Source organism: Hyla sarda, chromosome 2 (assembly GCF_029499605.1).
Source record: "Hyla sarda isolate aHylSar1 chromosome 2, aHylSar1.hap1, whole genome shotgun sequence".
NCBI lineage: Eukaryota > Metazoa > Chordata > Amphibia > Anura > Hylidae > Hyla > Hyla sarda.
Window position 1 is genome coordinate 79,384,296 of NC_079190.1, and position 14,755 is coordinate 79,399,050.

General features: G+C 48.0%; 1 protein-coding gene across 1 annotated transcript in view; it reads right to left on the minus strand.

Moving 5' to 3' along the window:
* TROAP (trophinin associated protein) overlaps positions 1-14,755 on the minus strand; it is a 47,794-nt gene that overhangs the window by 15,041 nt on the left and 17,998 nt on the right. The window contains exons 6-13 of the mRNA XM_056562205.1: positions 10,299-10,405; positions 9,835-9,992; positions 5,637-5,701; positions 5,405-5,553; positions 4,064-4,151; positions 2,646-2,746; positions 1,093-1,209; positions 894-977 (exon numbers count right to left, since the gene is read on the minus strand). Of these exons, the coding sequence (XP_056418180.1) occupies positions 894-977; positions 1,093-1,209; positions 2,646-2,746; positions 4,064-4,151; positions 5,405-5,553; positions 5,637-5,701; positions 9,835-9,992; positions 10,299-10,405 (869 nt within the window). The remainder of the gene's footprint in view (positions 1-893; positions 978-1,092; positions 1,210-2,645; positions 2,747-4,063; positions 4,152-5,404; positions 5,554-5,636; positions 5,702-9,834; positions 9,993-10,298; positions 10,406-14,755) is intronic.

Sequence of the window (14,755 nt, forward strand, 5' to 3'; positions counted from 1 at the left end):
CCTTCAAAATAGGGATCAACCGATTATCGGTTTGGCCGATATTATCGGGCGATAATCGCGATTTTGGACATTATCGGTATCGGCAATTACCTTGCTGATATGCCGATAATGCCCCGCCCCCGGCCAGAGACGACCATCGCCGCCGCTGCCCCATCGCCTCCCCCCCATGCTCTGCCCACATACCGCCGCCACCCCATCGCCTCCCCTCATCCCCGGTGTTATAATTACCTGTTCCCGGGGGTCTGCGATCCTTCTGGCTCCGGCGCTGTTGCTGTGCGCTGCCTAATGACGAGTGACGTCCCCAAAGCGACGTCACCATCAGTGCGCACAGTGACAGCGTAGGATGCAGATGGAGCCAGAAGGATCGCGGACCCCCGGGAACAGGTAATTATAACACCAGGGATGGGGGGGGGAGGTGATGGGGCGGCGATGGGGCGGTGGCGGCATGTGGGCAGAGGATGGGGGGGAGGCAATGGGGCAGCGGCGGCGGATGTGGGCAGAGGATGGGGGGGGAGGCGATGGGGCGGTGGCGGCATGTGGGCAGAGGATGGCGGGAGGCAATGGGGCAGCGGTGGCGGCATGTGGGCAGAGGATGGGGGGGGGGGGGGGGGGGGGGGGGAGGCGTTGGGGCAACTGCTTTAAATCATTGATCTGCAACGGCTTCTGCCCCGCCGGCGGGTGGGTTGAGACAGCCGATAACTTATACCAGAATATCTGTATAAGTTATCGGCTATCGGCCTGAAAGGTGACAGATTATCGATATCGGTCGATCCCTACTTCAAAATTTTAAGAATGTTGCAAGAGAAAACTAACAGATAACAATATTGCTGGTAAGTAGAAAGTTTCTACAGATGGTGACAAATATACTGGGAAAATGTCACTACTATACTCACTATTTTGGGCTCATTTTCACAAAGAGTCTCAGACGCAGAAGGCGATGGCTCATCGGCCCACTTTACAGTCGATCTTGCTGAAGGCTACATCAAGAAACAAATGGAATATTTTAGAAATTTCATACAAAAATAGAGCCTTGAAGGTGAAACTACGAGAACTGCCTTCTTTCCTAAATTGAGATGTAAATCTGAAACTTACCTGTGTATCTGAAAGATAGTCTTCTAGTTTTTTATTTGCCATCTCTAGTGCCAAGGCGCGAGGTGTTTTGGGGAAAAATAGCTGTTTTGACCTGACAGAGTGCGGCTGGGAGAACTTCTACAAAAATAAAGGATAGTGATCCAGAGATACTTATGGAAGCACCAGAAATACGTGTTAACAATTTGCATCGTACTACCGATATAGACCCACACTTGCGCCTCATAGGGTCTATTCACACAGCAGAATTTCCGCATGCAGAATTCCGCACAGATTCAGACTCAAATTACAGGCCATTAGACTTCTATGGGATTCCCATAGTCCCATTCACACTTCTAAATTTCCGCATGTGGACTCCACACAAGTCAGACACCACCCAAATGAATGCGGAGGTGGAACTGGTGCGGATGTGCGGAAACTTTGCCATGTGAAAAGACCCATAAACCCATCTGTTGAATAATTTCCACTTACAAGAAGTAGCTTGTTGAAAAGGAAAACTGTCATCCTGTTCCCCCACACCAGTGTTTCCCAACCAGGGTGCCTCCAGGTGTTGCAAAACTACAACTCCCAGCATGCCCGGACAGCCTTTGGCTGTCCGGGCAAGCTGGGAGTTGTAGTTTTGCAACACCTGGAGGCACCCTGGTTGAGAAATACTAAACCCAATACAATGGGTTATTGTGTGGGTGAACAGGAGACCGATGCGGGATCATGGGAGCGCTCTGTAGGCGCAATCGTTCATGTGATCAGGGATCGTGAATATTCACGCAGCAGGCCCGCCTCCTGTGCGCAATTCACCAAAGATAGAAGCGGACCTTTGGAGGGACACTGCAAGGGACTGACGGTACGTATTTAACTCCCCTACCCCGCATCAGTCTCCTGTTCACCCACACTACAACCCAGTGTATTGGTCTTAGTGTGGGTGAACAGGATGACTGGTTTTCCTTTAAGACATGTTTCAGGAAAACTGCTTCTTCAGCTTTACATACAGTTTGATAGAATGCAGAGCCAGGTAAGAATCCTTTCATCTACCTCGCCCAGCTAAAGGTAAAGATTGGTGGTGGGGCATCAGCACTGAGACCCTTACCAATTAAAATTTTTCCTGCCTGCGTGTCAATTTTTATTTTTAAATAACAGCAACGCTTTAAACTGCTAAAGAAATGAGTCTTTAAAGAGGACAATGATCCAATGCACGGAGCAGTCGCCAGCCAGTAGCGAAGCGTCACACACAAAAAAACAGAAGCGATGACCTTGAGGACCTGTCTGCGGATTAACTCCATATTGATCAAAGGTGATGAATAATTATTTACTAATTAGGATTCAATTTGTCTTTAGAGGAACTCTGAAAATTTATGTATGTACTTTCATTATAAAAGGAGAAAAAAAAAAAAGCATTTTTTTTATATGGAGACATGTTTTTTCACTGCTTACTTTAAGACTGAATGCATCTTTTTCAGCAGTTTGTATCAACTCCTGTTTTCTGCTAAAAAGAGTAATCAAAATACTGTATGTAAAATCAGCCTATACATAGATTAAAGAAATTCAGATTAAATACAAACCATGGCAGAGGCGGATAAGTGAGGGACTCTCTTAGCTGAACCACTAGAAGAATTGTCCGTCATCATTGTCTTAGGAACTCGACAGGGACTGAATACTATATCTGATAAGTAAAAGACAGACAGTTTATAATACTCTGGTATAAATAAGACAGTAAAGATCTTTGTTTATTAGAGAATCCGCACAATATGACATTTCGGGTGGGGTACACTTGGGAGGATATGTTTAAAAGGTGTACAAAAAAAATTAAAAATAAAAATGCCTGTAACAACCACAATGCTTTCTCAATTGAAAAAATTAAATAAAAAATAAAGTCTGGGAACAGATTTATAATTAGCAACACTTCCACTTTCCACCCTTTTGCACCATTACTGAAATCTCAAAATCTCCCCCATTGTGTTCTAGATCTAGTGTAATCTCTCTGGTGCTACTTTAGAAGAGGTTATAGGAGGTTGTCCAATGAGGGGAATGCAGAGGAAAGCCTAACCCCTTTTGTTAATTAATGTCTGACATCTCAACACAGACGAGGGGGGGGGGGGGGAATAAAATCACACACGTGACAATTTGCACCTACTTTTGCATTTAAATAAATTGGCAAATATCAGAGCATTTGTATTGAAAAGAATTGAAATGTTCACTTTTTCATTTTGGTGACTGAATGGTTTCCAGATAGTCCTTGAATCACTTTGCTGTCACACCCCCTCACATAGACATGCATAGTGGGGGACGTCACAACCACTGTCGCCTCAACCCAGCTTTCTGAACATAATGGCCCCGATTTACTATTGTAAACCTGACATGTTTTGTCGGGTTGCGCGCCAGATTCTGTCTGTGCCAGAATAAAAAATAAATAAATAAAAAACTGCAAAAAAAAAAAAACACAACAGTGGTAAACATTAGTAAATACTGTGGAAAAATATCTGTTGGGGGGGGGGGGAACACAAAGAAAATAAACTCCACTCTTAGTAAATCAGGACCAATGTTCAAAACACCGGGTGTCTGCAAGGAGATCACGGGGGTCCCAGCAGCTGGACCCCACAATCAGACATCTTATCCCTAGCAACAGAGTACCCCTTTTAAGGCCATCTTTAGCAATATTGTTTTTTTTTTTTATATTGCGAATGACAAAGAGTAACTACGGGCAGTCTGGAATTTTCATCACTTCCAAGTTTTTTCCCCAGACACAGCATTCCTTCAATATTATTTGATTATCTATGGATTTCAACATTGGTGGTCTTCATAAAATCTTTTGCCTATAGAGAGGGTACTTTCCTCTATTACTGAAATGCCCCTGCAGGGTAGTCCACCCAGAGGTTAAATCCTGACAACTTCAGTTGTTCCAATACACATGCATTATAATTTACACCCTCACATATTTGCTAAAATAGAAAATAAAAAAAATCTATTGCAAAACGCTTACCTTTAAGTGGCCCAGCAATGGTTGACATGCGCCCAAAGCAAGGTTTTGGTGTTGTAGGTTGTGTTGCAATAGGGACAGAAGAAGAAGTCTGAAAATACATGAACACTTAGTACATAGTCCAGTGACTACAAGAATCTGTTACTGCATTTTGAGTTCTATTAAGTTTAATATTACATTATATTCTCATTTGAGGAATCAATTAAATGCAGATTGTTTTTCAAGAAATTAAGAACAAGTCTAAGGATGGGTTCACACCACGTTTTTGCAATACAGTTTTTTTTTTCAGGTTTTTGATAAAAAACCGGATTCCTCAAAACCTGACTAAACTGTATCAAAACGTGTGTACAAAGTTTTATCTGTTTGAAAAGTGATGTCCGGTTGCATCAGTTTTTTAAGAAAAAAAACGCATACGTTTTGAACTTTTCACTCCATTATGAATAAAGTTTCACTTGTTTGATTGAAATTCCAAGAAAAAAAACTGTGCAAAGTCAAAAACCGTATGGTAAAAACTGGATGGAACTGTACATACATACAATTCTGTACGGTTCCCATTGACTCCCATGTTAAAAAAAAAACGTATACGGGTCAATACGGTTTTTCACCTGGACACGGTTTTCTGTCCAGAAAATTTTTTTTTTAAAAACTGTGTGGTGTGAAAAACGGAGACAACCGTATGCAATATGGTGCATACGGTTTTGAATGGAAAGTCTATGGGCACGGTTTTCTGTACAGTTGCATAGGGTGTTTTTTTTTTTATTTTTTTTAAACCGTATCCAAAAACTGTATAGAAAATCGTGGCGTGAACCTACCCTAAGAGGGGGGTTTCATGTCTCTGAAGGAGGCTAAAGGCTCCAGCTTTAACAGATCCCTGTAGCACAAACTGACCTTAACAATACAGGACAAACCAATCGGCTGTTAGTTTGCAGAGAAAGCTAATGAACTATATATTCAAGTAAAGGAGAAAACTGTAATGAATATTTGTGAGCTGCTAATGATTTAACCCCCTTCCCAACTTATAATGCACTTGTACATCATGGGTCAGGTGGGGGAAGTATGGAGTGGGTTTGGGAGCTCAGCATGCTCCATACACGATGGGTGCAAGCCACTATCAACAGCTGATACTTACCCTCAATGACCAGCATCAGAAATCAGCTCAATACCGGTCAAGAGAGTACACTCCCACTATATCTAGGGAATAAGTGTATAAGCATGCAGGCTCGTACCTCAAGGACCCCCTGCAATCTCCAGAATAGGCTCCAGCTCTCTGCTGCATAAAGAGGTGGGTTGGCAAGCGCTACAAGCATTGTCTATGGGAGTGCAGGAGATAACCAATGTACTTACAGTGATGCTCTTTACAGAAACATTTCTACCCTGTACAGGGACCCTCTGTGCCAAGCTCAGTTTTCCACAATTTCCAATGCTCACTCCAGTGTTGGAAAGTATACTGGCTAATGCCTGTGAATCTGCAACAAACTCTACAGAAGCTGCACCTGAAATAAATATACAATACTATAAACCCCAAGACAAACAAAAGGAAACCATGAAAGGCTTAGAGAGGAATAATGCTGCTCACCCGTCTTCTTCATGGGGTCCGTTTTCCCTGTAGAAGAATCCATGTCTAATGTATACTTATCACACCTGAAAAGACAATGGAAATGTAACTAACCCTTGCTGGGCATCAGATTATGCACAATGCCACTAACTCATAGCACGAGTCTTGGAGCACACACACACACACACACACACATCAAAACTAATCTGGAGCCAAAAGGTTAAGCTGGTGGGGGGGGGGGGGGGGGGGGGGGATATGGCAGTGGAGTTTCTATATATTAAATTTTACCCCTTTTTAAAAATGCAAAAAAAAAAAATTTATTGATTTTTTTTTTATTTATTTTTTTTAAAGGAGGTACTATGTGGGTATCCTTTTTAATGGAGCTTCCGAACACTCTAGAACTCAGAGCCCTGGCCTCATGCGAGGTGCTCTTTTTTTTCTATTCTGGGAACAATTTTGTCCCCATTATGGTGATCAGTGGGGTTACTGCAATTGTACCCCCACAGATCAGCTTTCTGGAGATAGAAATTCCAAAAAAGGAGATTTTTTTGACTTACCGTAAAATCTCTCTCAAAGGATCCATTGGGGGACACAGAACCTTGGGTATATGCTGCTGTCTCTAGGAGGCTTGACACTATGGTAACCAAAAAGTCGGCTCCTCCCAGCAGGATATACCCGCCTCAAGGCCACTGAGCAATTCAGTTTTAGTCCCAGAGCAATAGGAGGAGACCGACGGGTCAAAGGAAAAACATGAACTGTCCGGGAACCAGAAGAAAAATCAACTGAACACTCCCTCGGACAGATAACTGAAAAGGAACCCCAGAAAAGGGCGGGAGCTGTGTCCCCCAATGGATCCTTCGAGAAAGATTTTACGCTAAGTCTAAAAAAATCTCCTTTTCTCTATCGGCTCCATTGGGGGACACAGGACCTTGGGACGTGCCAAAGCAGTCCCTTGGGTGGGCAGAGAAAAAAGGTCATGCAGTCGGCTGTACCACCGCCGCCTGCAACACTTTACGGCCCAGACTAGCATTAGCCGATGTGAAGGTATGAACCTGGTAAAATCTCAAAAAAGTGTGCAAAGACGACCAGGTGGCCGCTTTACAGATCAGAGAGCCCAGGATGCTCCCACAGAACGGGTGGAATGAGCCAAACCACTGAAGGGTGGGTGGGACCTTCCCCATGCAGCGGTAAGCTTCCGAAATAGCACATTGGATCCACCTAGAAATGGTGGCCTTGGAAGCAGGCTGTCCCTTCCGACGACCTTCCGTAAGGACGAAGCAAGAATCGCACTGACGAAAGGAAGAGGTGATAGAAAGATAAGTCCGAACAGCCCGTACCACATCCAATTTGTGGAGTAAGCGCTCCCTGGATGAGAAGGAGTGGGACAAAATGACGGAAGACGATGTCCTCGTTGAGATGAAAAGGCGAAACAACTTAAGGCAAAAAGAACGGATCTGGCCGGAAAACAACCTTGTCCTGATGAACTATCAGGAAAGGAGAACGGCAGGAAAGAGCTGCCAGTTCAGATACTCTCCTGGAAAAGTCACCTCCCAGGATAGGAGGCGAAGGGGAACCTCCCCAAGAGGCACAAAAGGTGCGTGGGGGGGGAGGGGGGGGGGGGACAGCGTGTGGCACGCCCTGAAGGAAGGTCCGGACATGCGAATTGGAAGCCAGAGGACGCTGAAGAGAATAGAAAGGGCCGAAACCTGACCCTTAAGGGAGCTGAGAGCCGGCCCTTGTTCCAACCCCGACTGCAAAAAAGGAGAGGAGACGGGAAACGGAAAAGGTAACTGGAGAAAAAAAAGGTCTGAGTTTCGCACCAACGAAAGTAAGCCTGCCAGGTACGGTGATAAATCTTCGCAGGGGAGGACTTGCGAGCCCTGAGCATGGTGCGAATGACCTGGGAAGAGAAAAAGCGGCTCCTTAGAACCGCGGTCTCGACCACCACGCTGTCAAATGCAGCGACTGTAAATAGGGGTGACAAAGTGGACCCTGTGACAGTAGGTGTGTACGAAGTGGGAGACAGAACGGAATGTCGTCCAGAAGCCAGACCACGTCGGCGTACCATGCCCTTCGAGGCCAGTCTGGAGCCACCAGAATGGCGGAAACTCATTCCACCTTGAGCTTCCTCCGAACCCTGGGAAGGAGGGGACAGATAGGGCAGGACAAAGCCCGACCACGGAATTACTAGGGCATCCACTGCTAGGGCCAGGGGGTCCCTGGAGCTTGACACAAACGTCGGAATCTTCCGGTTGTGTCGAGATGCAAAGAGATCCACGTCCGGGGTCCCCCAGAGGTCGCAGATCTGTGCGAACACCTCCGGAGGAAGAGACCATTCTCCGGGGTCGGCTGAGGAAATACGCTTCCCAGTTGAGCACTCCCGGAATGAGAATCGCCGAAATGGCCGTAACTTCGTGTTCTGCCCAGAGGAGGATCTTTGTCACCTCGGACATGGCTGAGTGCCGCCCTGCCGACTGATGTACGCCACGGCCGTGGCGTTGTCTGACTGGACACGGTGGCCCTGAAGCAGAGACTCCCAATGCTTCAGACAAGATATATCGTCCTCAGAACCGCCCTACTTGGGAGCCCCGAAAGCGCTCCCTGGAAGGGACCGGGACAATGACTCCCTGGATGAGAAGGGACTGAAGCGCCCCCCGAATTTCCCCCGTTAGCGAAGGGGACTGGGGGGCTCCGGAAGAGAAGCAATTTCGATCCGGTATCCATTGGACACCACGTCCCTGACCCAGGAGTCTTGAATGTGCGCCGCCCAGATGTCTTGGAAAAATAAAAGACGACCTCCCACCCGAGAAAAATTTGCGGGTGGGGGGTGTCCCTTCATGCGGAAGTGGGTTTGCGGGTGCCAGACTTGGCTGCAAAACTGCCAGAACGATTTTCCGATTTTCAAGAGGGGCACGCCCGGAAGGAGGGAACCTTTTTGTCCCGCGAGGGTGCCAGCCCCGACCCATTATTGGGACCAGAAGTCCGAAGGATCGAAAAGAAAAAAAGACTTCCTACGGGAAGCAGTGCAAGCCCTATTCTAAAGGTAATAAGGAACTCTTGCCGCCCGCCTCAGAAATGAACTCATCAAGGCGCTTGCCAAAAAGTCGGGACCCGGCAATGGAAGCTCGGTAAGAGACTTCTTGGAAGCGGCATCCGCGTCCCATGCCTTAAGCCACCTGGTGCGACAGAGGGCCACTAGATTACCAGTGGCAAAGGCAGCACAGCGGGCTGACTGCATGGAAGCAGAACATAGAAAGTCTCCAGCCTTGGAGCACTGGAGCGCTAGGTCAGACAGTTCCTCCAGAGGAGATCCAGAAAAAATACCTTGATGGAGTTGGGAGGACCAAACTGAAGGTGCCTTCCGACACCCAGGCAGAAGCAAAGGCTGGAAGCAGAGAGGAACCCGCCGCTTCAAATGCAAACTTTGCCAAGGTCTCTACCCTTTTTGTCTGCAGGATCCTTGAAGGCAGCCGCATCCGCCAGCTGCAGCGTCGTAGCCCTAGAGATGCGTGAGACTGGTCGGGTCCACCGAAGGAGGAAAAGTCCACTTTGAGATGAGGTCCTTGGCGAAAGGATACTGCGCCCTAACCTTCTTTGGTTCTGAAACCTTTTGTCAGGATGCCTCCAGGCAGATTCCAGCATCCAACATCTTGGGTGCTGGACGGACACGATGAAAGGATACTTCTGGAACTACGTTCAAAGATCCTGGGTCCTCTAGATGGAAGGTGTCTCTTATGGCAAAAACCAATGAGTTCACCGTGTCAGCCATATCCGATCGGTCCTCTGAATCAGATGCCAAATCGGAGACTTCATCCGCAAATTCTCCAGGAGAATGGGAGCGTGTTGAGGTGGCCCTCCTTAAGACACTAAGCAAAAACGGAATTGCTCAGTGGCCTAGAGGCAGGTATATCCTGCTGGGAGGAGCAGACTTTTTGGTTACCATAGTGTCAAGCCTCCTAGAGACAGCAGCATTTACCCAAGCTTCCGTGTCCCCCAATGGAGCCGATAGAGAAATAAATATTAAACATTGAATTAAACCAAAGACAACTCTTAACTATAGCCCTGCAATTTCATTTTCCTGGGATCGATGCTGTCCAGAGTGATAGACAATAAATTAAAAATCACAGCGATACAGCAGAAGCTGCACACCTCTGCTGGATTCTATGCAGTTTCTCTCCAACAACAGATTGTACAGTAACATGTCAACCTCAGCACATACCTAGCCGCTTTCTCCATCTCCAAGGCAGAGCTTTCTCCATCTTCAGTGGCTGGATTGGACTTCACGGAAGTTCTCTCCTGACTCCTGAGGGGAAGTGTAGTAACACTCGAGGTCTGTGCCTGGGCAGTATGATTCATCTGCTGTAATACTGGATTCTCCTACATAAGGATTATAACAACAAACACATGAAAGACTTTCATATTTCTGTACAAGTTGTGTGTTTTTATTTTTTTTTTTTTTACCAATCTTAATAAAAAAAAGTGTCCCTGTCATGTGAAAAAAAAAAAAAAAAAAAAACACACACATCAAGTTTTTATCAGCCAGGGTCTCAGTGCACGTACCTCAACAGATCATTGATCAGCGATCTTTGTCCCACTGCTCCATTCTAAGTGTATGGAACAGCAAGACCAAGATCACCAAGAGCCGGATAGTAACAGGTACTCTGTAAGACAATTACTGCTAACCTGTGACTGAAGCTTATCATCAGAGGCTGCAAGTTTCTTAATGCTTCTGTCAGGGATATGGCTTTTCAAGAGCGTATTCTGCTTAAACACAGGTTGCTGATTGCTTACTAAAGGATGAAAACATCAGAAAATTAACATTCTATGATACAGATTAAAGGTAATGTTTAATTTTAGAATATTTTAAATGTTTGTTTTTATAGAAGACATTTTATACCGAAACAGACAAACAACGAATCCTGAGCATTGTGAAACCAGACATCCACTGTTGAAATTCAGCTCCGAAATTCCTTGCTGAACTTCCGTAGTGTGAACATAGCCTAACAATATACCATTACACGGTATGGTGGAGAAACTATAAAATAAATGCACAAAATTGTTCTTCGATACAAATCCTGCAGTAATAGTCAAGGAACCACAATTAAAGGGGTACTCCACCCCTAGACATCTTATCCCTTATCCAAAGCATAAGGGATAAGATGTCTGATCGCAGGGGTCCGCGATCTCTACTGCAGCTCCCCAGACATCCGATGCACAGAGCAAACTTCGCTCAATGCCGGATGACTGCCAATGAGGGGCGGAGGCTTGTGACATCACGGTCATGCCCACTCAATGTTAGTCTATGGGAGGGGGCATGACTGCCGTCCCATAGACTTGCATTGAGGGTGCATGGTCGTGACGTCACGAGCCTCCGGCGATGCACCCGATGTTCTAAAGAACGCCGGGTGCAGCAGGGAGATTGCAAGGGTCCCCAGTGGCGGGACCCCCGTGATCAGACATCTAATCTCCTATCCTTTGTATAGATGATAAGATGTCTGGGGCGGAGTACCCCTTTAGGGCCCAAATTTCAAGTGCTATATTCCCTACGGAATAAGCCATAGATATATAAAGTGTCTACTCACTCTGATAAACAGACTACCAAAACTAAAAGTATGAAGGGTGGTTTGGGAAGTATATAAAAGGAGATTTTTGTTTACTTACCATAAAATCTCTTTCTCGAAGTATCCATTGGGGGACACAGAGCGTGGGTATATGCTGCTGTCTGTAGGAGGTGTGACACTATGGTAATAAAAAAAGTCGGCTCCTCCCAGCAGGATATACCCGCCTTCAGGCCCTGAGCTAATCAGTTTAAGTTCCAGAGCAATAGGAGGAGACCAACAGGTCAAGAAAAAACCCAAACTGTCCGAGAACCAGAAGAAAAAAAAAAACATAACCGAACACACCCTCGGACAGAGTACCAAAGGAAACCCCAAAAAGGGCGAAAGCTGTGTCCCCCAATGGATCCTTCGAGAAAGAGATTTTACGGTAAGTAAACAAAAATCTCCTTTTCTCTATCGGCTCCATTGGGGGACACAGACAGTGGGACGTACCAAGGCCGTCCCTTGGGTGGGCATATAAGCAGTCAGGCAGACGGCCGATCCACTGCCACCTGCAACACTTTACGACCCAGACTAGCATCAGCCGATGCGAATGTATGAACTCGGTAGAACCTTGAGAAAGTGTGCAAAGACGACCGGGTAGGCGCCTTGCAAATCTGCGAGGCTAAGGCCCTATTCTGGAGAGCCCAGGATGCCCCAACAGAACGGGTAGAATGAGCCACAACCCTGAAAAGGAGGAATCTTCCCCTTACAGCGATAGGCTTCCGAAATGGCGGACCGAATCCACCGAGAAATTGTGGCCTTGGAAGCAGGTTGTCCCTTACGACGACCTTCCGTAAGGACGAAAAAGGAATCACACTGACGAAATGAAGAAGTGATGGAGAGATAAGACCGAGCAGCCCGAACTACATCCAGCTTGTGTAGTAAGTTCTCCTTAGGATGAGAAGGAGCAGGACAAAAAGACGGGAGGACGATGTCCTCATTGAGATGAAAGGCCGAAACCACCTTAGGCAAAAAGGAAGGGTCTGGCCGGAAAACAACCCTGTCCTGGTGGATCACCAGAAACGGAGAACGGCAGGAGAGATCTGCCAATTCAGACACCCTCCGGATGGAGGTGATAGCAACAAGAAATGCCACTTTTCAAGAAAGAAGGCAGAGAGACACCTCTCTAAGGGGCTCAAAGGGTTCACCCTGGAGGGCACTCAGAACCAAATTCAAGTCCCAAGGGGGAGAGGGTGACCGATAAGGAGGAACAGCGTGTGCCACTCCTTGAAGGAAGGTCCCGACACGAGAATTAGAAGCCAGGGGCCGCTGGAAGAGAATAGCAAGGGCCGAAACCTGACCTTTAAGTGAACTGAGAGACAACCCCAGTTCCAACCCCGACTGCAAAAAGGAGAGAAGACGGGGAACCGAGAAGGTTACCGGGGATAAGTCCTGAGCTTCACACCAATGAAAATAAGACCGCCAAGTACTGTGGTAAATTCTTGCGGAGGAGGGCTTACAAGCCCTGAGCATGGTGTGAATGACTTTGGAAGAGAACTCGCGGGCCCTCAAAACTGCGGTCTCAACTGCCACACCGTCAAATGCAGCGACTGTAAATTGGGGTGCTAAAGAGGACCCTGAGAGAGCAGGTCCGGACGAAGCGGAAGGCGCAGTGGAGCGTCGTCCAGGAGCCTGACTACGTCGGCGTACCACGACCTTCGGGGCCCAATCTGGAGCTACCAGAATGGCGGGGACATCCTCTGTTTTGAGCTTCCTCAGCACCCTGGGAAGGAGCGGAAGTGGAGGGAACAGATAGGGTAGGGCAAATCCCGCCCAAGGAATCACTAGGGCATCCACGGCCAGAGCCTGAGGTTCCCGGGACTTGGACACAAAAGGAAGGACCTTCCGATTGTGCCAAGACACGAAGAGGTCCACGTCCGGACTGCTTCAGAGGTCGCAGAGTTGCGAAGACCTCTGGATGTAGAGACCACTCGCCGGGGTCGGGTGAGGACCGACTGAGGAAGTCTGCTTCCCAGTTGAGCACTCCCGGAATGCGAATCGCCGAAATGGCCGGAACCTTGCTTTCCGCCCAGGTGAGAATCTTTGTCAACTCGGCCATGGCTGCCGAGCTGCCGCCCTGTCGATTTATGTACGCCACGGCCGTGGCGTTGTCCGACTGGATGCGGACAGGACGGGACTGAAGATGGGACTCCCAATGAAGAAGACAAAGAAGAATCGCTCGTAATTCCAATATGTTTATCGGAAGAAGGGTCTCTCGGGGAGACCAGAGCCCTGAACCGTCCAATCCCTGAACACGCTGCCCCAGCCCGACAGGCAGGCATCCGTTGTAACTACCTGCCAGTGAAGGGGGAAAAATTGCCACCCTTGGAGAAGAAGGGGGGGGTGGAGCCACCAGAGCAGAGACTGACAGACACTGCGAGGGAGAACAATCTGACAATCGAGGGAAAGGAGACCTGTTCCATTGAGAGAGAATCGCCAGTTGAAGGGGTCAGTAATGAAACGGATGGGGACTGAGACCTGGGTCCGAAGGGAGCGGACCCCCGACAGAAGCGCCAGACGTTTGTCCAGCGGGAGGCAAATTCGGGCAGAGGCCGTGTGGAATCGAAGTCCCAGGAAGGTTAGAGACTGGGTAGGATGGAGGACTGACTTGTCCCGGTTGACCATCCACCCGAAGCAATCCAGAGTGTGGAGAGTGACCTCCAGATTCTGGTTGGAGCCTTGATGAGAAGGGCGTCCAGGTAGGGTATCACCGAGATTCCCCTCGACCGTAACAGGCCCATCACTGGCGCAAGGATCTTTGTAAAGACCCGAGGAGCCGTGGCTAGATCAAAGGGGAAGGCTACGAATTTAAAATGCCCCTCCGGAACCGTGAAGCGGAGGTACCGATGATGGCCTGGAAATATTGGCACATGGAGGTAGGCATCCTTGATGTCCACCCATGAAAGGAACTCCCCCACCGAACAGAGAGATTCCATTTGGAAGTGGCGGATAAGAAGATAACGGTTGAGACGCTTGAGGTCTAGGATTGGTCGCACAAAACCATCCTTCTTGGGAACAACAAAAAGATTTGAATAGAAACCCCGAAACCGTTCCCCTGGAGGAACGGGAACGATAACCCCCTGGAGAAGCAGAGACTGGAGAGCCGCTCGAAATTGCCTCGCCAGAGAAGGAGACCGGGGGCCCGGGGGCGAATTCGATTCGGTAACCATTGGACACCACGTCCCTGACCTAAGAGTCCTGAATGTGTGAGGTCCACCTCCCACCCGAGAAGAAACCGCGGGTGGGGGCCTCATTTCATGCAGAAGTGGGTTTGCGGTTGCCTGATTTGGGCGCAAAACGGCCGGACCGGTTGGAGTCCGACTTCCAAGACGGGCGTGCCCGGAACGAGGGAGCCTTCTTGTCCCGCGAGGGCGCCTGCCCAGACCCTTTGCTGGAGCCAGAGGTCCGAAAGGAAAAGGACTTCCTTTGGGAAGTAGGGCGAGCCTTATTTTGAGGTAACAAGGAACTCTTACCTCCTGTTGCCTCAGAGATAATATCAAGGAGTTTGCCAAAAAGACGGCCACCCGTAAAAGGAAGCTC